At 57.5% G+C, this 24,147-nt stretch overlaps 1 protein-coding gene across 8 annotated transcripts in view; it reads left to right on the top strand.

Moving 5' to 3' along the window:
* Nucleotides 1-24,147, top strand: part of SHANK3 (SH3 and multiple ankyrin repeat domains 3) — a 708,141-nt gene that overhangs the window by 593,330 nt on the left and 90,664 nt on the right. For all 8 annotated transcript variants that reach the window (XR_012898753.1, XR_012898754.1, XM_075914851.1 and 5 more), the window contains one exon: nucleotides 11,991-12,115. Coding sequence is in view for 6 of the 8 variants with exons in the window: in XM_075914851.1 (XP_075770966.1) it covers nucleotides 11,991-12,115 (125 nt within the window). In the remaining 2 variants the exon portion in view is untranslated. The remainder of the gene's footprint in view (nucleotides 1-11,990; nucleotides 12,116-24,147) is intronic.

Raw genomic sequence — 24,147 nt, 5'->3', positions numbered from 1 at the left:
TGGAGAGGACCTGTCCCCGCAGGGGCGCCTCGTGCGCTGAGGGCACGTTCCACGGCAAGAAAACCCCCGTGGCATGGCTGCTGCTGGCCGCCTCGGCTGGCTGGGCCTTGCAAGGCTTTGGCTGCTGGGCTAGTAACTGAAGGGTGGATGTCTGGGCTTGGCAGGAGTAGGGATGTTAAGTCGTGATTAACTTGCTAGTTGAGTAGTCGTTGGAATTTCCTTGACTAGCGCGTTGGGGGTCCCCCGTCTCCTGCACCCCGAAATGGCACAAACAGACTGCACCAGCCGGTGGAATAGAGGAAGTTTATTGCCTCTCCAGGATACAGCGCAGCACAGATGGAATCTGGTCACAGAGCTGGGCTAGGATGCCTCAGGCCCCCTTGAGATGGGGGAGACTGGGCCCCTAAACTCCAGCTCCTCCCCCTAGGCTGTCTCCTCCATGCTCACAGACAGCCAGCCACCAACTACCTCCCTACCAGCCCTGCCCCCCAGCCAGGGCAGCATCCACCTTCCTTTGTTCCTCTCCCTGGGGGGTGTCTGGCCACTGGTTTGCATAGTGACTCATCCTGTTTTGCTGGGTCGTGGTACCCACGGCAGCCAGTGGGGGTTACCCCAGAGCCAGCAGCATAGAAACCAGCCAGGTACCCCCACTACGTCACACTAGTCGATAGGCACGTCCACGTTCCGCCTGTGAAATGTACACGCGCTCCGGGGGGGCTGTGGCGCATTTCAAAGCGGCAGCGCCGCGTGCAGCCCACGCCCAGCGGGGGTCCCAGCTGATCCCACGCGCCCCGCAGCGCTTCCTCGTGGAAATGTACAAGAGCCCCGGCCGGGAACTCTTGTAGATTTCAGAGCTGGCACCCGCCTGCAGCCCACGCCCAGCGGGGGCCCAGCTCATCCCACGCGCCCCGCAGCGCAGCCACATTGAAGTGCCCCCTCTTCTCCCTGCTCCTTGCTGCCTGTACCTGAGAGAAGCAGCGAGGGGGGCAGCGGCCTTTGCCTATGGGATAGTCGACTCGTCCTCGGCTGGATGTCTGAGTGGCGGCGGGTTCGCAGCCTGAAAGCTGTGCGCCCGCGTGGATTGGCCCAGGCCCTGAGACTCAGAGCCAGGAGGGAAGCCGGGCCCTCCTGCCTGTGTGGCCCCTGCTGCCCTGCCCTTAGGCCCCGGGCGCTGTGGGGGTGTTGTTACGTTCACTCTGTGCTGTGGGGGGGTGCGCGTACCTGGCCACTGCAGCACTCTCCGCATGGGGGCTGGGCATGACTCACCCCAGGTATGTACTGGGCCCAGACACCTGAGGGCCAGACACAGGCGATAACGACGTCTACCCAGGAAGGGAGACAAAGGAGAGGCAGGGCTGACCCCAGGCTGGGGCAGGGCCTGTGGGAAGGGGCAGTCTCAGCTGGGTTAGGGTGGGAGAAGGGGCCTAGAGCAGGAAAGGGGGGGAGGGGCCCGGGACCCCTTCCCCCGAGAGGAACGAGGCCGCCTGCTCTCGGCCCTGCGCTAACATCGACCCCGCTGCGCCGTGACCCTGGGAACCAATAGCCCTTCTCTTCTACCTGCCGCCGGAGAGTCCCCTCTGGCTGCGTGTGGGGTGCAGGGTCGGGGACCCCCCACACTCCCTGACTCCCCTAGTGCCCTTTTACTCTAGTCCTGGGTCACAAGGGGCTGGATCAAAGTGGACCAGGGACAGTCTAGTGCAGCAGCAGGTTCGTCCAGCACGGCAGGCAGGTGCACGGCAGGCAGGTGCTGTACCCCAGCTTGCTGCAGACGAAGGCCACCTGGAGACCTGTGGGAGACTGGACGCTGCGGGGCTTGAACTAAGCCGTGTGCGGGGCGCCCCCTCGGCAGCTGTACTCCTCGAGCAAGGGACGTCCTGGCAGCCTTTCTCCCACTGGCCCCAGTACGTTATGTGCGGAGGTACGTTAATCCACGTTCCTCGTTTCACGAGGAGTAACGGTAGTTCGGAATAGGAAGCCTAGTCCAAACTGCCTAGTCCGTGCCGCGTGTAGCCGCGGGCACGGAGTCCAAACTAGCGGACATTTAAAAATGGCGGCGCCCGGCAATTTGCAAATGAAGCCCGGGAAATTCAAATACCGGGCTTCATTTGCAACTCCGGTTGCCTACATTACCACCCTAGTTCGACCTAGGGTGGTAGTGTAGACATACCCCTGGTTACAGGGCAGGCCTAGGATGCCTCAGCCCCCCTTGAGATGGGGGAGCCTGGGCCCCTAAATCCAAGCCCGTTGCCTAGGCTGCTTCCTCCATGATCCCAGCCAGAAACCTAACTCCCTCACTTCCAGCCCTGCCCCCAGCCAGGGCTCCACTCCCCTTCTTCCCATTGTTCCGCTCCCTGGGAGATGACTGGTCAGACAGGTTCAAAGCCCCCTTGCATAATGACTCATCCCCTGCCGTGCTGGGCTGTGCTGCAGCCAGCAGCCAGTGGAGGTCACTCCCAACCCACTGCCCAGCATAGCAACCAGCAAGGTATCCCCCACTACATCACAATTTCATACAATCCTAGAATCCCAGGTTCCGGCAGAGCCCTCAGGAGTCACCAAAGCAGGACCAACCCAACTCAATCATCCCAGCCAGGGCTCTGTCCAGCCAGGACTTAAACACCCCTAGGGATGGAGATTCCACCCCCTCCCCAGGGAACCCAGCCCAGGGCTTCCCCACCCACCTAGGTCCTAATATCCAACCGAGACCTCCCCCCCTGCAACTTAAAACCCTTGTTCTGCCATCTGCCACCACTGAGAACAGCCTCTCTCCAGCCTCTTTGGAACCCTCCTGCAGGAAGTTGAAGGCTGCTCTCAAATCCCCCGTCACTCTTCTCTTCAAACCCAAATCCCTCAGCCTCTCCTTGTAGATCAAGAGCTCCAGTCCCCTCATCATTTTAATTGCCCTCTGCCCATTTGTCCACATCCATTCTGTAGCAGGGGCCCCCCAACTAGACGCAGTACTCAAGATGTGACCTCACTAGTGCTGAATAAAGGGGAATAATCACTTCTCTAGATCTGCTGGCAGCATTCCTCCAAATGCACCCTAATATGCCATTAGCCAGTAATCCCCAGGTCCTTTTCTGCTGAACTGCTACTTAGCCAGTTGGTCCCCAGCCTGTACCAATGCTTGGGATTCTTCTGTCCCAAGGGCAGGACTCTGCGCTTGTCCTTGTTGAACCTCATCAGATTTCTTTTGGCCCAACCCTCTAATCTGTCCTCCAGTGTATCTACCTCTCCCCCCAGCTTAGTGTCATCTGCGAACTTGCTGAGGGTGCAATCCATCCCATCATCCAGGTCATTAATAAAGATGTTGAACAAAACCAGCCCCAAAATTGATTCTTGGGGTGCTCTGCTTGAATCCGACCATTAACCTTGCATCAAGCCATTGATCATGATCCATTGAGCCCAACAGCCTAGCCAGCTTTCTGTCCACCTCACAGTCCATTTATCCAATCCACATTCCCTTAACTTGCTGGCAAGAATACTGTGGGAGACCGTATCAAAAGCCTTGCTAAAGTCAAGGTCTATCACATCCACTGACTTCCCCACGTCCACAGAGCCAGTTACCTCGTCATAGAAGCTAATCAGATTGGTCAGGCACGACTTGCCCTTGGTGAATCCGTGCTGACTATTCCTGATCACTTTCCCCTCTTCCAAGTGCTTCCAAATGGATTCCTTAAGGATCCCTCCATGATTTTTCTGGGGATTGAGGTGAGGCCGACTGGTCTGTAGTTCCCCAAATCCTCCTCCTGCTTTTCAAAGATGGGCCCTACATTTGCCTTTTCCTAACGTCTTGGGCCTCTCCCAGTCTCCACGACTTTTCAAAGATAATGGCCAAAGGCTCTGCAATGACATTGGCCAACTCCCTCAGCCCCCTCGGATACATTAAATCCGGACCCATGGATTTGTGTATGTCCAGCTTTTCTAAACAGTTCCTAGCCTGTTGTTTCTCCACCGAGGGCTGCCCACCTTCTCCCCACACTGCTCTGCCTAGTGCAGCAGGCTGGAAGCTGAGATTGTCGTCAAGAATTCAGAGTTGCGTGTGAGTAGCCTACGCTGGAGGTCTCCTGCCAGCGCTCCCCACCCTCCGCCTGCAGGTACCCGTTTTCTGTGAGCGAGTGCGCACACAGGCAGGGGCTGCGCCCGGGCATTTGTCTCAGGCCCACGGTGTGAGGCATGTGCCCTGCTCGTGCGCTCCGACGGGTGTAAAAGGGATGTTTTCCCTGCCTCCCGCTCAGTCCCAGCTCACCACCCCTGCGGAGAGCTGAAGCCCCGTGGCATTTGCTTTGCTTAGCCGGGTCCCAGGTTCCTGGGATGGGCACAGGTGCAGAGAGCTGTGTTGGGAGGAGCAGTGGCCATGCAGTGTAGTGTTGGCTTTGGGCGCCTGGGGGAAAGCCCCGGGTTTCCGTGGCTGTGCGCCTTGCAGGGCAGTTTTCCTGGTGGCGGATGAGAACCGCTGCTGGCTTTGCCTTGCAAAGGCACGCGGGACAGGTGCTACAGGGACCCCCTTCTAGCAGCCCAGCCCAGCAAGCCAGAAGGGTTTCACCTCCACGCTCCCCTGGTTCCAGCTCAGAAACGAGAGCTGCCTGCGTCCCCGCGGAGCACTCCTCTGGCTCCGCCCACTGGTGGGAACGGCGTCCCTTCTCCCCCCCCAGCAGCACCTCGGAAGCCCCCAGCGTTGGGCAGAGGCTGGCAGGCTCTCCACGCCTCCAGTGCCTGAAAGGGCTTCTGCTGAGGCCTCCAGTTTCCGTGTGAGATGCCCCAGACCTCGGCTTTCACCAGCGCCGGCCGAGGGGCACTGCTGGCTCCGGCTGATGAGGCTGAGTCGGCCCCTTTCCAGGCCTGTCTCGCTGTGTGTGCCCTGGGTGTATGTTCAGCTCCGCGCCCCAGGCCTCCTCCTGGGTTTCCCCGGCTGGACTCCGCTCCCAAGGCAGCTCCAGTGCCCCGCCGCTGCATGGCCAGCACGCTCAGCACAACCTGTGCACCCACGCTGCCATCCCCACTCCTTAACCAGCGCTCCAGCTCCCCGGCCTCCGGTGCCCAGAGCACCTGGGCCGCTCATTGTGTCGCCTGCAAGGCCGTTTAGCTCCTGGTAACGATTCTGGGTTTCCTTGGAAAGCGGCTCCAGCATGGTGCCCCCGGTCTTGGGCAGCCCTAGGGCTTCTGGGCCTCCTTCACAGTCCCCTCCTCCCCCAGAGCAGGAAGCATCTAACCCCTCCCTGGACCCGCTGCACTGGACCCCATGGAGGTTGGAGAAATGCCGACGGGTCCCCTGGTTGTTTCCATTCCCCCAGAGTCAACACATCCCACCACCACTCCCCTGAGGTGTCCAGGGTCTTCCACGACCTCCTGGTGAGGGTGCCACTTGCCTTGGGGAGCACGCCCAGCGTGAGCAGGAAACCTGCCCAGCCTGCTCGGTATTTGGCAGACGCCTGCTCCACGGAGCCTTGCTGGAGACAGCAAAAGCCCTCGGACAGAGCCCAGCCTCTCTCCGCCCTATGGCCAAGCCAGGAGATCGGCTGGAATCAGAGAACACCAGGACTGGCAGGGACCTTGAGAGGCATCGAGTCCAGTCCCCTGCCCCCACGGCAGGACCCAGTAAGTTCCTCCACCAGATTTCGGTTCATTTTTTACCTCCTCGGTTTGCTGATGAGCGGTCTCATCAGTCCCATCCTAAAGCTGCTCCCCAAGACCAAGGATTCAGGAGGCTGCATGTAGATGGCTGAAAGGCTCCGTCTGTTCCTGCTCTCGAACTAACGATCTGTCTGCCTTGGCTAGATATAGTTGTGTTACTTTCACAGCCGCTTCTGTTGCTAGAGAAGTGAAAGGAACAGTTTCTAGTTTTGGAGGGGGCACATCTTGGCCGTCAGCCAGCGGTTGTAGCGGCCAATCCCTGAGGCACTCTGCCTCGTTGTGGGTGCCTGGCCTGCCAGCGGAACTGCAAAGTACAGCCCGAACTTCGCCCTTGAGAGCAGCGAGACTATTTACCACGGAACGCACACTGCTCTGCTCAGCCACAAAGCTTTTCAGGGCGCACTTCAGTCCCGGGGTGTTCACACTTCAGTGTAAATCCTCTTTCCAGAAGAGGCCACTGGGTTCTCAAGAGGAGGTCAGGATCTGCTTGGCCTTGGCAGCTGCCTTGTTCCACAGTAGGTCCTTCTCTGACAATGACAGCCTCCCAGTGCTCGCTCAGTTAGGGACAGCGTCCGAACCGAGTCACTTAGCTATGGCACACACCTGTCCCTCTTTTGCCGGGCCTGGGACTGCATCACATCAGACACATGGGTCCTCAGTACTGGAAAGGAGCAATGTCTTCCCCAATTCACCTGCCCCCCTTCGCCACACACCTTCCTTGCCCCTTTCAGGACCCGTTTTGTGAGACCATGTTACGTCTAGAGACAGTTTCCTTGGGAGTTGGGGGTAACAAGGAAATTCCTCACCAGCACAGAGCTCACGGCTTCTATTCCCAGGAGTGTCTAGTCCTAGAATTCGCCACGTCCTGCTGTTTGCCCCGTGCGAGATTTAAGGAACTGGAACTTTTCGTCCAAAAGTCAAGTTCGGGTTGTACCGACTAACAAAGCATGTAGACGGTGGCATGAGCCTTTGTGGGCACGGCCCGCTTCTTCGGCTGGACGGAGTATTAAAGGTCCAGCTCCAAAATACAGAGCAAGGGGGAGGGGGAGAAGGAAGGGAAAGGGGGGGAGTCAATGAGTGTCCATGTTGCATGGAGCTGATAGAGAAGGTGCAAGTTGTTCTTAAGTCCCCTTGTTTGGCTGGTTAAGTCATCAGGGTGTGGAAGGCCGTGTGCTGGCCAGGTGGTGGGTCCCAAACCTGTAGGAAGTGAACTTCCAAGGCTTCCCTGTGTATTGGCTTGTGGAATTGGCCTGAAGATGGGAGAGCCAGGCATGAGGACCCGGGCCATCCCCCTGGAGTGTTAGTCCCCAAGGTGCTGCAAGTTACAGGCTCACTCGGCTCCCCCTCTGAAGTTGAAGATTGTCACCCTCACTTCCACTGCCCTCCCCTGGAGATGGGCACGCTCCCCTCGCTTTGCAGGACGCGGACGTCACTTCAGCTCATAGCAAGCATCAGCCACGCCCTTTACACCGCACTTCCCTTCAGCCTTCATCAACCCCACAGGGCTTCACCAAGTGCCAGGGGGAGGTAGGCGCCCACCTGCACCCTTTAGGGGTTCAGGTATTTCTTTGCCTGGACAATTGGCTACTTTGCGGAACTTCAAAGAACCAAGGGCAAAGCAACATCCTTGTCATCAGACAGCGATTCCCCTGTCTGGGCCTGAAACGAACCTTGGACAAATCACAGCTACAGTCAGCACAACCGAGAACCTTCCGTGGAGAGCTTGTCACCATCGTCCTTAAGGCTTGTCTTCAGAAAGGCAGGGTTTGGGAAATACCCCTTTCCTCAGGAGGCCCCAAGTCCAACCCAACAACATGGGTGCATCCCTGCCTACAGCGCCTGAGCCACACGGCCTTACTCCGCATGCCTGACCTCGTCTTTGCTTCCTGCAGACCTGGCTTTGTCGGGCATGGCCTCCTGCCAGGTGTCCTACAGGCTTACAGACTTGCACACATGCTGCTGTCTGTGCTGGTTGCATCTGTGGAACATGGAGAAAGAAATTCTGTTTCTGTCCCCAAACCAGCTGTGACTCTGTACTGGGCATTTATGACACAGCCTGGGGAGGAGGGGGCCAACTCCATCACTTTCCGGCCCAAGCTCTTTGGCACTCAAGGAAGTTTTGCGCCACAGAAACGTGCTGGAGAGTTGAGCTGTGGGTTGGGCGTGAGCGATAGTTTTGGCCACCCTCAAGCAACTTCTTATGGACAACAGTGCTGCCACCCAGTAGCTGAATGAGCAGGGAAATGTACGGCCATCCCAGCCTTGCCAGGGGTCTGCGTATGAGAAATAACATCTGAGCGTGGCTTGCGTGGCCCGTAGCCATTTATAGACATGCCAGGGAACTGCGTATGAGAAATAACATCTGAGGGTGGCCGGCGTGGCCAATATCCATTGATAGATGTGCCAGGGATCTACGTATGAGACATAACATCTGAGGGTGGCTGGCGTGGCCTGTAGCCGTTGATAGACGTGCCAGGGATCTGCGTAGGAGACACGTCTAAGGGTGGCCGGCGTGGCCCGTAGCCGTTGATAGATGTGCCAGGGATCTGCGTAGGAGACACGTCTAAGGGTGGCCAGCGTGGCCCGTAGCCACTGATAGATGTGCCAGGGATCTGCGTAGGAGACACGTCTGAGGGTGGCCGGCGTGGCCCGTAGCCGTTGATAGACGTGCCAGGGATCTGCGTAGGAGACATGTCTGAGGGTGGCCGGCGTGGCCCGTAGCCGTTGATGGACGTGCCAGGGATCTACGTAGGAGACACGTCTGAAGGTGGCCAGCGTGGCCTGTAGCCGTTGATCGACGTGCCAGGGATCTGCGTAGGAGACACGTCTAAGGGTGGCCGGCGTGGCCCGTAGCCGTTGATAGATGTGCCAGGGATCTGCGTAGGAGACACGTCTAAGGGTGGCCGGCGTGGCCCGTAGCCATTGATAGATGTGCCAGGGATCTGCGTAGGAGACACGTCTGAGGGTGGCCGGCGTGGCCCGTAGTCGTTGATGGACGTGCCAGGGATCTACGTAGGAGACACGTCTGAAGGTGGCCAGCGTGGCCTGTAGCCGTTGATCGATGTGCCAGGGATCTGCGTAGGAGACACGTCTGAGGGTGGCCGGCGTGGCCCGTAGCCATTGATCGACGTGCCAGGGATCTGTGTAGGTGACACATCTGAGGGTGGCCGGCGTGGCCCGTAGCCGTTGATTGACGTGCCACCGAAGGGTGGGGAGTCCCTGGGCCCTGCACTCCCACCCATAGTCAGAGGAGACTCTTAGCAGGTAGGGAGAACAGAAGGTTTATTAGTCCCCGGGGCACAGTGTTGCCCAGACTTGTTGTTACAGGAACCAGGCGTACCCAGCCCAGCCCAGCCCAGCTTGGGGAGGGCAGTAGAGCCAGCGTCCTGGCCCTTCCCCTGCACTCCAAGCCAGCCAAGACCGCCCATTCCCAGCAGCTGGGTCACTACCCCACAGCCAGGCTCCTCTTCTGGCCTTTGTCCTGCTTCCTGGGCAAAGGTGTCACCTGGTTACAAAGGGCATCAGCCATTGTGTACCTGCCACACCGAAGTTCCCCTCACCACCTTGCTGGCAACGCCCAGGGAAACTGAGGCACACGCACAGGGTTGCTACAGGACAGTAGAACTCATGTGCAACATTACAAGGTGAATGAAATCCCCATTTTCCCCATTGCCTGTCCTCACTGAACTCGCCTAATTCCTTCGTGAACCAGCTCTGCTTTGGGCCGTCAGATCATCCCTCGGCAGTGGGTTCCGCCCGCTGACACAGCCCCCGCAGCCCTCCTGGCACCAGCGTGGCCCAGACAGCATTGGCTCTCGGTGCTGCACCCGCGCTTGGTCCGGGGCCTCGGAGCTGAGGCTCTGCTGCGTAAGAACCAGGACAAGTCTCCAGCTCCGTCTCCGGCTCTCTTCCTCTCGTGGCTCGGAGAACTGCAGCCGAATTCTCAGGCAGAGCCCTGTTCTCGAGGTGGCCGGCCCATCTCGGGGTGCAGCAGAAGAATCCCCAAGAGCTGCGTGTGCAGCGGAGAAGGGGAGGCCTTGGACGCGGTGCCGTGTCCAGCTCAGCGCTCCACCGCTCATAGGTCGGCCTGTCCATGGCACTAGAAAGCACTAGCCCGAGCGCTCCCCTGCCTTCCACGTCCACACTGCTCCCATGGACGGGTTTTCTCCTTTCCCCCATCCCCCAAGGCCTGCTCGGTGCCTTGCCTCTGGTGCCCGGTACCTGTAGGGATCTCGCCCTCTGCGGCTGATTGGCTCCCCCTTTGTCGGGCTGGAGGCAACCTCGGTATCTTCATTGTCGCTGAAAATGCTGTTTCTGGCGCCAGTCTTTGCAGTCCTGCTGGCGTGGCTCACTGCCCCGGGCTCAGCCCACTCCCGCAGCCCCTCTAAGCCATGACCCTGGGGCGGGTCCCCACCGAGCAGAAACCCGACCTCGTGCAGGCCCTGGGGTAGCTGTGAGATGATGCCAGGCCTGTGCACCCGAGAGGGAGCAGCTGAAGCCATGCAGTCATGCCAGGGAGGAAAGAGCTCCGGCGCCTGCAGAGCAGCTGTTGTCTGGTGCTTATCGGGCAGCCAGTCACACCGCCTCGCTCTTGGTGGGGCAGAGTGCGGCCGGTTCGGCCTGGGATGTGACAGCCGGATGGGATGCGATGAGCCAGAGGGTCCCTTCCAGCCCTATGGCTGATGTCCCTGGGTGCCAGGCCTGCCCCAGCCACATGTGGGGAGGGAAAAGGGAATGGCCACTGAGCCGGGGGAGCCCGGCAGCCACAGACTGCGCCCGGGGGAGTGGGCCAAAGCCGGGGCAAGCCCCCGTTTCTCCATTGGAGACCCAGATCCCAGTGAGGGGCACAGCAGCAGCCCAGCCGAGGTCTCTGCTGCCAGCCTCCCCCCACTCCAGGCCCCACAGGGAGCAATCCACACCCCCCCTGATGGCTCCCAGCATGCTAGGCCACATTGCTCCCCACGGTGTGGCTGCCTGGTCGGGCGGGGGGCTGTCAGGGAGCAGGTGGTGGAGGCTGAAGGGGAGTCGCTTGCTCGATGGGGAGGAATTGTTGGGGGGCATAGCGCCTAGTCAGCCACAGGCTCAAGCCGTGGTAGTGCAGGCGGCTCTGGGGGGCGTGGTTTGGGGCACCGCATGGGAGATGCGTGAGGCTCCCGTGGGGCGATCCCTTAGCAGATGCCGCAGTGAAGTGGCCGTACATAAACCAGCACTGAGTCCCCGCACCGCAAGAGGGTGTCAGCCGACGTCAGGGCAGTGAGTCCCTCATGACCGGCTGAAGTTCTTTTAAATTGTGCTTGGTTCTGTTACAGCAACTGAAGGAGTCAGGTTAAAGCTTAAACAGTTACTATTTATTGTTACAGGGTAAACTTAGTTGTTAAATGCTACTACTGTGTTACAGATAACACAAACACTACAAAGGACAGGACAGAAATTACACTAAGTCGTCACTTACAGGTCCCATGAAACCCTTTTGGTTCTCTGAGCTCTTATTAAATGCATGCAAATAGACACCTAGCAGGTATATTCTCACCCCTGCGTTCCAGACTTGGCGTGGCCAGCGTCTTTCTCTCAATCCCTCGGGAAGAAGTAGGGCGAGGTTGGGCGTCCCACAGACCTCGGGAGTCAATCAATACCTGCCAGCAGGTGTATGATTGGAGCTCCAATGGGGTGGACTACTAAACCCCTCTTTTATACCCCTTGGGTCATGTAGGCTTCTTCCTGGTCTCAAGTGGCCAATTAGGAAAAATGGCTTTGAATGCCAAGTTTCCCACGAAGGGTGCAAAGCAGAATTCACACCTGGGAAAATGCAGACAATGGGCACCTCTGGTATGTGATGGGCGAAGATTCCTCTCCTGGGACAGTGCAGGCGTGTCAATTACTGGTACTAGCCATCAGGGCGGCGGGAGGCCCCGGGTCGTCAGCCAGCCCATTTACTGTCTGGTTTCTGTTTATGGTAGAGTCAGGGACAGGCAGCAAACCTGTGTTCCCAGGGCATCAAAGGCTGACTGCCTTTCTCTTGCTCTCGGGGGGGGGGGGGGGGGGGAACAAGATGGGGTTCGTGTCTGGCTACAGAGGGGCAGACACCCCTGCTTGGTCTGGGGCCGTGTTCCCTGTAAGCTGGGCGCTCGTGCGGCCGCTCAGCAGGGACTCGGAGGCTGCCCAGCTGATTAGCAGAGTGCCCACAGCCAGGCTTTGGTTCCTACTGGTGGTGCACACGCCTCAGTACACATAAAAATGTATCCCGCACCTGGATGGACAAGGCTTCCGGCTCTGGGCCATTGGAGCCCCTGGAGCGCTTTGTTCTGGGCGTCGTTGAATGCCGTGCTGCTAATTGGGGCTTGCTCGTTCTCTTTCAGCGGAGACGCCAATCGAGGAGTTCACCCCGACTCCCGCCTTCCCAGCGCTCCAATATCTGGAGTCCGTGGATGTGGAAGGCGTGGCCTGGAAAGCAGGACTTCGCACGGGGGACTTTCTGATTGAGGTAAGGCCCGAGGCAACGCCGGGCGTCCCAGGGCACAGGGCTACACAACAGCCACCACCTGGAGAGGGCTTGGAGCGCCGTGTGCTCGTGACTGAGTCGAGCCTGCCGCGGGCATTTCTGTAACAGGCAGGGGCAGGTCGGCTGCAAAGCAAGCTTCGCGGAAGCCCAGGGCTTCTGCTACCGACACCCCGGCAAGCTGGGGCTGGCCTGGGGCTCGCGTGGGCAGGATGAGACCGGAGCAGAAAGGAGGGGTCCAGGGGCTGAGGCCTGGGCAGGTCCCCTGTCACGTTACTGGATTTTGAGGGGAGCAGCCAGATCACTGCTGCACCCATAGGTGGGGGTGTTGGCCCCAGAAATGGTATAGAAGGGGCCATGTGAGGTATTGAATAGGAGCTCACTGTCTGCTGATCCTGTGTACACTAGTCATGTGATTGTAGAATGTCTGTGTGTGGAGTTAGGAATCTGTAACCTGTGTGGATACTGAATATTTCCCTGCATGTGGTTGAGCATTGGGCAGGGCCGGGCCTATGGACATGCTAATTAGCGAGGCCCTGTGGGACAATGGCTCTCAATGGGCCAAGGACACACCTAAAGAATGGGGGCTGTCACCTGAGAGCTGCCAGCAGGGAGCACAGAGATTGGCCGCTGGCCAGGTGACCTGCTGCAGCCAAGAAGGGACCAGAAAGGAGGGATAAAGAGGCCATGTGGTCGACGCCATCTTGTTCTCAGCTCAGCACTTCATCCCAGAGGCAGCAGTGCAGGGATCGAAGAGCCCGGAAGACCTGTGGACCCATCCTGATTCTAGGATGTGCAACAAGAACTTTTAAGCCAGCAGCTGTAACATCTCTGCTAGAGCCTGCATCGAGGACTGGGAGATTCGGTGCATGTAACATACTATCCTTTAACAACCTCACTCTCATGCTTTTCTTTCTTGTGATAATAAACCTTTAGATATAGATGCTAAAGGATTGGCCCAGCGTGATTTGTGGGTAAGATCCAGAGGGTAAATTGACCAGGGATCTGTGGCTGGTTTCTTGGAACCAGACAGGACTTGTTCGGGGTAGGTGGGATTGGGTGCTAGGACCCCCCACCCGTGTATGAGGCCTGGGGCCATCTGGGGCACGGATATTGCTGGGGTGTCGGAGGGGTTTTGCTCGGGAGGCTTCAGGCAGGCAGCTGAAGCGCTCTGTGGGACTGGTTTGTGGCCTGTTTGGAGAGGTCACCAGTCTGGGGGCTGTAAGGAGCCCTGGATTTGAGCAATTCGCCCTGAGCGGACGCCCTCAGCTGTGCCCAGACACGGCCCGGTCCGTTACATCCCTGCTGCCCACAGCCGCTCAGATCTCGAGGGACCCCACTGCCCATGGTGACTCGGCTCTGCAGACCTTGGGGTGTGTCTAGACTACATGGCTCTGTCGACGGAGCCATGTAAACTAGTTTACCCGACATAGCCAATGAAGTGGGATTTAAATAATCCCCGCTTCATTAAAATAAACATGGCCGCTGCGCTGTGCCGACCATCAGCTGATCGGCACAGCGGGACAGTCTAGACGCGGAGCGGTTGACAAGGGAAGCCTTTGTCGACTGCTCCCTTATGCCTCGTGAAATGAGGTTTACAGAATCGGTCGGCAAAGGCTTCCCCGGCCTACGGATCCGGGTCTAGACTTCCGCGCTGGGCCGGATCAGCAGATCGTCGGCACAGTGCGGCATCAGCGGATCGTCGGTACGGTGCTGCGGCATCAGCGGATCGTCGGCACAGTGCGGTATCAGCGGATCGTCGGTACGGTGCTGCGGCCATGGTTATTTTAATGAAGCAGAGATTGTGTAAATCCTCGCTTCATTGACTATGTCGGGTTAACTAGTTTACAGGGCTCCGTTGATGGAGCCATGTAGTCTAGACACACCCCTACTGGCTGGAGTTCTGGCCCTGCGCCGGGGCCGTGGGTGTAGGTGTCATGTAGGTGTCTGCGTGGCCTGGAATCCATGAGCTCCGTGACATCATCTCACCCTACTCATTCCTCATGTCTCTGAGCTGCCACCTGCCCTTGGCTCCTCCAGGAACGGATGTGACCCCCCTCCCCCCAGCTTCCCCAGGCGGGGCAGTGCAGCTGAGGGACAAGCAAGCAGTGGTGTGCCGCCCCTTGTGCTGAGATAGGATGTACTGCCAGAGTCACTGCCCCCTAACTAACTATTCAGGGGGCTGGCCTCACATCCTGCCATTGCTGGTGACAGCCAGCCCTCCCGGGTCCTGCTACCACCCAACACACCCCCCACCCTCAGCTGAGTTACCTGAGCGCTTTACCTAAGCCAACAAATGGAGCAGTTCTCCAAATGGAAGCCTTGCCCTGCTGGAGTGTAAACCCGGAACGGTTCTGTCAGGGTCTGCGCCGTCCCCGCTCGCCTGTTCGTCTGCTTCCTCCTCCGCTGGAGAAGGGCCAGAGAGGAGCAACGCCAGCGATGAAAGGCCTAGAGAGCAGGAGCTGGGCCTGGTTAGTCTGCAAAGGAGAATCCAGAGGGGGGACACGGAGCAGTTTTCAGGGATCTAAAAGGGTGTCACAGGGAGGAGGGAGAAAAATTGTTCTTAATCTCTGGGGATAGAACAAGCAGCAACGGGGCTGAAACTGCAGCCAGGGAGGTTTAGGTTGGACATTAGGAAAAACTTCCTGCCTGTCAGGGGGGTTAAACCCTGGAATGGGTTGTGGAATCCCCGTCTCTGGAGATATTGAAGAGCAGGTTGGACAGACCCTGTCAGGGATGGTGTAGATGGTTCTGGGTCCTGCCGTGAGGGCCGGGGACTGGATGTGCCCTTCGTAGAACTGGGTCTTTCCCAGCTCTGTGATGGGCACCAGCCGTTGTGAACAGCTGAGACGCCCAGCGCTTCCCTGCTGAGTGCACTGCTGAAAGCAGGTGTATTGATCCAGCGTGGAAGTGGTTACCCGCGATCGCCACCACACCAAGATAATAGAAGCCGCGGGCTAAGCCAACTCTCCTGGGCAGGATTGGAATCGGCCTCGCCCTGGGAGCGAGTACTGGCAGTTTGCAGAGTTTCTGTACACAGTGCCTGGGCCAGCCCTTCCCCCGCTTCAGTCTCGGTTTCTGAGGTTTTCCAGACGTTGAGCTGCAGAGGAAGTGAGGTGCTTTGGTGATGTCACTTCCTCCTTCCAGAGCGTCTTCCATGTGACAGGAATCAGCGCTCCCTGTCAGCTGAGCACTGGAGCGGCCACGAAGGAGAGATTCTGGTGCTGCCCAGCTGATTAGCAGAGCACCCCCAGCCAGCACCTGTCTTTCTAGAGGTGGTGCACATCCGCACATGCCTCATCGGAGCAGCCAGGCTGGGTCAGACCAAAGGCCCGTCCAGCCCAGGGTCCTGTCTGCCCACAGTGGCCAGTGCCGGGTGCCCCAGAGGGAGGGGACACAACAGGGAATCCTCACACGATCCCTCCCCTGTCACCCACCTCCAGAGAAACAGAGGCCAGGGACACCATTCCTACCCAGCCTGGCTAACAGCCAATGATGGACCTAACCTCCATGACTCTATCCAGCTCCTTGTTGAACCCTGTTCTAGTCCTGGCCTTCACCACCTCCTCTGGCAAGGAGTTCCACAGGTTGACTGTGCGCTGAGTCAAGAACAGGGGAGAGGGAGAGCTCAGTGGTTTGTGCATTGGCCTGTTTAACCTATGGTTGTGAGGTCAATCCTTGTGGAGGGGATTTGGGGCAAAAATTTGTCAGGGATGGTATTTGGTCCTGCTGTGAAGGCAGGGACTGGACTCAATGACCTTGCAAGGTCCCTTCCAGTTCTAGGAGAGAGGCATCTCCATTACTTTTCCATTAAAAAAACCAACAACAACTACCTTTTGTTTGTTTTAACCCTGCTGCCTCATAATTTCATTTGGTGACCCCTAGTTCTTATAGTGTTGGGATATGTAAATCACTTTCCCTTATTCACTTTCTCCACACCAGTCATGATATTATCGACCTCTATCCCATCCCCCCCTTGGTCTCCTCTTTGCCTCAGGGCATGTAACAGAATGTATTCCGCACATGGATGGAAAAAGGAGCGGGAACATTGGCGGGAACCCCGTTGTTCCAAGCCAACCCCCCGCCCAGTGTGTGGAAAGTACCGGTACCAAAATGGTGTGGTCTAGTCACACGTCCCTACATTCTTGAGGAGCCTTGGCAGGCATCCTCCGTAGGCGGGACCGTTCCGTGGGGACAAGCCTGTCCCATGGCCACTGACTGTGGGGCTGGGCCCTTGACAGGCCGGGTGCACATTTCACAGCTTTTCTAAGTGGCGTGCGCGAGCCAGGCTTCGTGCCAGGCCATGCCATGGCAGCGCCACACTCCAGCAGGCTGGCGCCGTCCAGTAACAGGAGGAGGCCCTGAGCAACGGCTGCCTCGTGCTTTGAGCAAACCGTAGCCTTGGGGGTGTGCCCATGGGGAGCACAGTGCTGCCAGTGTGCCAGTGTTCCCTGCCACGAGCCAGGACAGTCATCGAGGCTGGAGATAGGAATGGCCCCTGGGTGCCATCCAGGGCCTCTACTGGGAGCCACTGTGGAGCAGCTGGAAATCTCACAGGTCCTGAGGCTTCCAGGCAGTCGCGGGGCTGAACCGCTACCAAGCACAGCACAGTTCCAGCGCCCCCGCCGAGGCTCCAGCAGCAGCTGTGAAACGTCAGGGATGGCGCAGCCCGTGGGGCACTGGACTCGTCTCAAGGAACTTCTGGGTTTTGTCTACAAAGCCCAGCCAAGCTGGAACGTCTGCGTGTTGTCTTCTAAGGCGGCTGCTGCATCGCACGCTACGTGTTAGGGTGAAGCAAATCGTAGCACCCTGCCTGCTGGCGTGCGAACAGACGCTCAGAATCCAGCCGCCCGGGCCAGCCGCGAGAACAGACCAAAGCCCGACCCGTGTCCGTTGGCTGCACGTGGGGCTGGAGCACAGCAAGACATCCGGTCTGGGGAGCCCAGCCCTCCAGCCAGGGACGATGAGGACCCCAGTGTGGGATGCACACAGAAGCCTTGTCCGCATTTTACGTCATTATTTAGCAGGGCTGTCAAGCGATTAAAAAACTGAACGGCAACTAATCACACAATGAATCACACTGTTAAACAGTAATAGACCTCCATTTAGTTCAATAGTTTGGATGGTTTCTACATTTTCAATGATATCGATTTCAGTTACAACATGGAATACAAATTGCGCAGTGCTCGCTTTTGGATTACACATGCTTGCACTGTAAAAAAACAAAAGAAACCGCGTGTCCATGTCACCTAATACCAGTGCTGCAGTGCAGTCGCTTTATCAGGAAAGTAGAATTTGCAAAAGTACAATTATGTACCAAAAATCTGCATTCAGAAATAAAATCTCAGAACCCTGCCGAGCCTAGAAGGCCACTCAGTCCTGCTGCTCGTCCATGCAGACAGACAGGCCGTTCCCATTTGCAGGTGCCCGCTTCTTGTTCACAGTGGCACCCGAGAGTCAAAACAGGCCTTTGCTTGGCATTCTTGTAGCCAGCATCGGAAAACGTTGACGTGACAGATGTGCTAAAGAGTCACATGCCCCTTTGTGCTCCAGCTACCATGCCCGAGGACGTGCGTCCCTGCTGCTAACAGGTGCTGTCCGATAACGCGCCGCAGCAGAGCAGACCGACACACGTTCATTTTCACCAGCCGAGTCAGTTGCCAGGAGCAGAAGGTTGGTTCTCTTTCTTGGTGGTTCGGGTTCTGTCATTTCTGCGTTAGAGCGTTGCTCTTTGGAGACTTGTGAAAGCAAGTTCCACATCTGGGGCCTCCGATTTTGGAAGGCACGTCAAATTCTTAAACTTTGAGCTGAGTGCTGTAGCTGTCTTTAGGAATTTCACATTGATACTCTGATGGCTAGGAGGAGTGCTGTCCTTTTAAAACCCTGAGGTCTGTGTTCCTGGTTCAAAATGATCCCACCATGTCAAAGTTGTTCCCCACTTGGCACTTTGAGTGCAGAAGGTGGGGGCCTGCAAGAGACCTTAAAAATACCCCGCCTCTAGAGGATTCTGCTTCAAAGCTCCCCAAGGTCGCAGATTTCCTGACCTTGGGAGGTAGTTGCCACCACCAGGTGAGGGGGGGAAACAACCTTTCTTCTTGAACCCAGGAAGAAATCATTTGGAAACGTCTTCCGGAGGGGAACCCCAAGCTCTTCTACCACAAGAGAGCTTGAAAAAACCCACGGCAACCTCTGCTAGCTGACCTCTCAGTCTTAGCCGTGCACACGCAGACCTCCTGGTACCTTCCAGGACACACGGATCAGATCGTCGCCTTAAAAAGGTGATTTTATTAACAAAACAAAAAGCTACACTTGGAAAGCAGACTTGGTTGCTGGGGGGTTTAAAACAACTGAGAAAAGAACAAATTAAAACAGAGAATTTCATCCCTGGGATACAGTTTAAGGCGGGGGGGGGGGGAAGGGGGCACATGGATTTAGCACAAAGAAGGTTAACCAAACAACAAAACAAAGAAAATAACCTGCTCGTGTCTAAATAGACATTCCCTATCTACTCACATTCCTGTGTGTCAAGGTCCAGTCCTCGCCCATGCCCAGTATTCTTTGTAGGCATGGTAGTCCTGCTTGGATCAATTCATCTTCTTCCCCCAGCTCCTGGCAGAAGCTCACACAAAGAAGAAAAAGCAAGCAAGTGTATCTCCCAATTCGAATCTCAACACCTTCTCCCATTGGCTCTCCTGGCTCCCTGCCAACACCTCCTAGCTACCCGAGTTTAACCCTTTAGTCACTGAATGCTGGGGGGACCAGGAAAGGAAAACTCTCCTCCTATCCATCACACAGACTTTCTTTGCGTTTTGTCAAATCTGCAGTGAAAGAGGCATTAAAATGAACAACGTGTGCAGGGTTGCCATCCAAGACTGCTATACCATGAGCTAGATAGCAGATGGCAGGTAACACAGCAGGAGACATACGTTTCTCCCCCAAGGATTTCAGTCACAAATGTAATTAACACTTTTTTAGTGAGCACCATCAGCATGGAATTACGTTCTCTGGAATGGCGGCCACAGCACAAAGGGGTGTATGATGGTTAGCATCTCTGGCATGCAAATACCTTTGGCCTGGCCTGCTACAAAAATGCCACAAGAACTCCTGTTGTCACTTTCAGGTGACCATGTAAACAAGAAGCAGGCAGCACTATCGCCTACAAATGTAGCCAAGCCTGTTTGTCTGAGCGACTGGCTGAACAAGAAGAAGGACTGAGTGGACTTGTAGGTGCTACATTTCATGTTGTTTTGGCTTTGAGAGCAGTTATGTAACAATCTGCATTTGTAAGCGTCACTTTCACAGTAAAGAAATCACACTACCATACTTGTAGGCAATAAATTGAAAATTACTGTTTCTTTTGTTTATCATTTAAAGTTAAATATTTGTAATACAAATAATATTCAGTGAGCACTGTACACTTTGCATTCTGTTTCTGTAATTGAAAATATAGAAAAACATCCAAAATAATCCATTTCCATTTGTATTCTATTGTTCAGCTGTCTGATTAAAACTGTGATTAATTGTGGGGAGGCACTGTGGCCTGGGGGGGTGGGATGGGCAAGGATGGCCTGGGGAGGATGGGTGGGGATGGCCGGGGAGGGGTCGCTGCGGGTGCTGGTAGGGGATGGGCTAGGGGAAATTGCAAGTGCTCATGCGGAAGAGTTGTGGCTGGGGGGGTGGGATGGGCAGAGATGGCCTGGGATAGTCGGGAGGGGTTGGCTGGGGGTCACTGCGAGTGCCGGCAGGGGATGGGCTAGAGGACACTGTAAGTGCTCAGGCAGAGGAGTTGTGGCCGCACAAGGATGCTCTGTTCTAGGAGAGACAGGCCAGCAATGCCACGTGTGACGTAGTGTTGGTACCTTGCTGCTTGCTAGGCTGGGGTTGTGGGTGACCACCGCTGGCAGCTGTTTGCAGCACGGCCCAGCAGGGCAGGGGATGAGTCATGCAAGGGGCTCCCAACCTGTCTGACCAGTTGCCTCCCAGGGAGAGAAACAAGGGAAGGAGGGGAGGCCAGCCCCTGGCTGGGGGACAGGGCTGGAAGGAACTTTTTAGTTTCTGTCTGGTATCATGGAGGAAGCAGCCTAAGCAAAAGGCTGGGATTTAGGGGCCCAGTCCCCCTCTAGTGGCTGAGGCATCCTAGGCCTGCCCTGGAACCAGATGACATCTGTGCTGTGCTGTGTTCTGGAGAAGCAATAAACTCCCTCTGTTCTTCTGGCTGGTGGAGTCTGTTCGTGCCACTACAGGGGTGCAGGAGTCGGGGGAACGCCGCGGCGCCGCCACACCATGCGAATGAGAGAAGGTCGAGTCATCGTCAGCCCGCGTGGTTTGTTCTTCTCTTTCCGAGTTTGGTTCCCTGGAGTACCCAGAAGTCTCGTTACGCCCAGTTTGGTTCCAGCTGCTCGTAGCGAGCCAGGCAGTGGAGCAAGGACCTCATCTGAGCGGTTCATGTCTTGGGACCCTTCTGCAGCAGAAGCCTTATCCTGGGCAAAGGCCTCTCCTTGGCTACCCTGCCCACGCCACCAACCCTGGAAAAGGACCGGGAAGCCGCAGGGGCAACCCATGTGCTTCCCGCCTGACCCGGCAGTGCGGCAGTAGCCAACGCGCTCTCAGACCCGCAGGAAGAGGAGGGAGGACTGGTGAGCAGAGTGAAGAAGCAGCTTCCCCGAACAGTCCTTCCTTGGGTTTCTTAACCCCCCTCAAATGCATTTTACCACATGGTTTGTCAGAGACAGGCTCCTGGGCCAGGTGGTCTGGGCTAGCAGGATGGTTCCCTTGCTCTGACGTGGCCTCTTGGGCCGATGTTTGCAAGAGGGAACTGGCAGGGCTTCCCGGAGCTCTTGAAGAGGGGCTGGGAGGAGTCAAAGCACTCGGGTGGTTCCTTTCCCAGGTCTGAGCAGAAGCCGGGCTGCAGCCACAGCTGGGACATCTCCATTCCAAGGCCGACAAGGGTTTCAAAAACCAAGGCCAGAGCCAGCCTTGGGACCTGCACCAGTCTGGCCAGCTGCCCTCGGACGGCACAGTCCAGAGCCACATCAGGAAGGCTGGACAAACCTTGCAGGGCAGTGGGGAGGCCGCCCAGACATCTCCGTGGGCTTAGGACAGAGGACAGAGGTAGGCTGGCAGGGTTCCCCTTCTGCTGTTGTGGCAGTAGAACGGGTCATGTCGGGGGGTGTTTGCAGCACTTTTTGTAGATCTTTATTTACTCCAGTTTTCACAGTTGCAAAAAATGATGGGGTGGAGGGTCAGATAATTATTTAATGACTGTAGTGGCTGAGAGCCAAGGAGTTGGCGCTTTATGAACTGTTAGACATCGCCGGTCCAAATATAGCAAGTAAATATCTCGAAATCCACAAACCCCAATTGTTTTTACAATTCATTCCTTAGTGCATTTGTAACAAGCCTAATTCAAAAGTCTAAATTCCTGGCATTCCTCTAGTCGTTTCTCAAGCAGCATTTTCTTTCTTCACCTATCGTACATTTCTCTTGTTATTGATGGAAATCGTTTTTCATTGGTTTCTGCCTGCACAGTGAAATTGATGCTAACACACAGTGATATAAACCTAATGCTTCGGAGCCTAGTTATGCTGGAGGGCTCAGACACCGCCCTGAAGTTAGCTCTGACGTCTCCGTTTATCTCACGTGTTGGGGAATGCTTAACCCAGCGATTGCCAGCATGGCAGCAGGTCTGTTTGAAGATCGTCACACGTGACAACGCCTAGTGTGAGGCCAGACCAAAGCACCCCCCGCCTCTGTTACCATCTGTTACGAGAAGGGGTCTTCACCCACTTGCACATGGGAGCCATTGGAAGTGCCAGAGCCTTGCCCGGGACTGAACTCTGGGCTTGCTGTGGCTTTGGCTAGGCCTGCGTCGCCGTGTGGCCCTCAGGAAGCTAAACACACCTGTCCAGTTGTGAGGGAAGCACTGCCCCGACCTGGCTCTGGGCCCTCGGCCTGTGAGCTGCCTGCTGCCGTGCACCGAAGCCACGGAAATGTCACCGGTCCCTGGGGAGCAGCACCCCTTGCCGTATGACGTGCTGGCCTGAGCTGGTGGCAGGACTAAGGAATTCCCCACGGCCCCTCTGGTGCCCACCTCGCTAAACGAGGCCACAGGCCTCTGCCCTCTGCCCCAGCCTCTACGACAATGCCCCCCACCGTCCTGGCTGGGCAATCCTATGCCACCCGCTCCCCAGCCAGCCACACCCCTCCCTTCTGGCTCCCAGCCTTGCACCCCACTGGCACTGCCATGGGGAGAGGGTGGAGGTGTGGCTCGGAGACCCCCAGCAGCCCTGGGTGGCGTGGGGAAGCTGCGGAAGAAGCAGAGGCCTCACACTAAGAGCGGCAGGCCAGGGCACAGCAGCATGGGTACCGAAGCAGGCAGTGGGTGCGTGGGGGGCAGGGGCTGGGGAGGGGCCTTGGAGAGGAAGAGACGGCCGGTTCTGCTCCAGCTCCAGCATGCCCCTTTCCGGCGCAGTAGCTGAGCAGTGGGCAGTGGGTGACAGTACGAGCGGATGTCAGGGGTGCCCTTGTTTTCTCCCCCTCTCCAAGAGGAATTTGGGGGCTGATGGAGCAGGTGCCCGTAGCTGGACGTACGTCTGGGGAGCCTGGCCAGAGAGCCGTGCTTGGCCCTTGGAGGGGGAGGAGGGAGCGTTTGGCGATGCTCAGTGACTGGGAGAGTTTTTGCACAGTCTGGACCGGCCCCGGAGAAAGCTCGTCCTGCACAGCGAGCTCTGCTCTCGCACGAGCTGCCAGGGCTCCAGGTCATGTCAGCTGTCCACGGCTTTGCATTTGTGGGCCAAGAGGAGCCTTGCAGGCCTGTGGAGACTCTGTGGTCAGCCCAGCAGAGAGCCGAGCACTGGGGGGATCTGCTCGTGGGCGCCCGTGAGGTGGAGAAGAAATTGCCGAGTCCTGCAGCAACTGGAGTTCCTTCTGGGTGACTCTTTCATCCTCAGCCGTGTTGTATTGCTGGAACCCAGGCAGGAAGTGACAGGAGCCAGGTCCCTGTCTTCCGGGGTGGGACAGTCCTTTAGCCAACTCCTGCTCTCCAGCTGCCCGGCCAGGCTGGGGTTGCAGGGAGCAGCAAAGGAAGCACTGTATGGAGGCAGGGTTAGCCAAGTCCTGCTGCCCTGGGCACCAGTGAGGTCCGAGCTGGAGCCTGGTGCCCAGGGAGCAGTGCTGCTCGTCAGGAGCGATGTGGGTAAACTGGAGTTGGGGGGAGGCCCCCGAAATGGCACAGGCTTAGTGCCTGCCTGGTACTTTCCCCAGACAGCATCTCGGCTCGGCTTGGAGAGACGGACTGTCCGCCGCTCGGACCTCACTCACAGGCGGCATCTCGGCTCGGCTTGGAGAGACGGACTGTCCGCCGCTCAGACCTCTCTCCACAGGCGGCGGCTCGGCTCGGCTTGGAGAGACGGACTGTCCGCCGCTCAGACCTCTCTCCACTGGCGGCACCTCGGCTCAGCTTGGAGAGATGGACTGTCCTCCGCTCGAACCTCTCTCCACAGGCGGCGGCTCAGCTCAGCTTAGAGAGACGGACTGTCCGCCGCTCAGACCTCTCTCCACTGGCGGCACCTCGGCTCGGCTTGGAGAGATGGACTGTCCTCCGCTCGAACCTCTCTCCACAGGCGGCGGCTCAGCTCAGCTTGGAGAGACGGACTGTCCGCCGCTCGGACCTCTCTCCACAGGCGGCGGCTCGGCTCGGCTTGGAGAGACGGACTGTCCGCCGCTAGGACCTCTCTCCACAGGCGGCAGCTCGGCTCGGCGAGACGGACTGTCCGCCGCTCGGACCTCTCTCTGCAGGCGGCATCTCTGCTCGTCCGCCACTCGGACCTCTCTCCACAGGCAGCATCTCGGCTCGGCTTGGAGAGACGGACTGTCCGCCGCTCAGACCTCTCTCCACAGGCGGCGGCTCGGCTCGGCTTGGAGAGACGGACTGTCCGCCGCTCAGACCTCTCTCCACTGGCGGCACCTCGGCTCGGCTTGGAGAGATGGACTGTCCGCCGCTCGAACCTCTCTCCACA

This window comes from Pelodiscus sinensis, unplaced genomic scaffold (assembly GCF_049634645.1).
Source record: "Pelodiscus sinensis isolate JC-2024 unplaced genomic scaffold, ASM4963464v1 ctg61, whole genome shotgun sequence".
Classification (NCBI taxonomy): domain Eukaryota; kingdom Metazoa; phylum Chordata; order Testudines; family Trionychidae; genus Pelodiscus; species Pelodiscus sinensis.
Note: the sequence above shows the minus strand (reverse complement) of the source record. Positions and strands in the feature narration are given on the sequence as shown.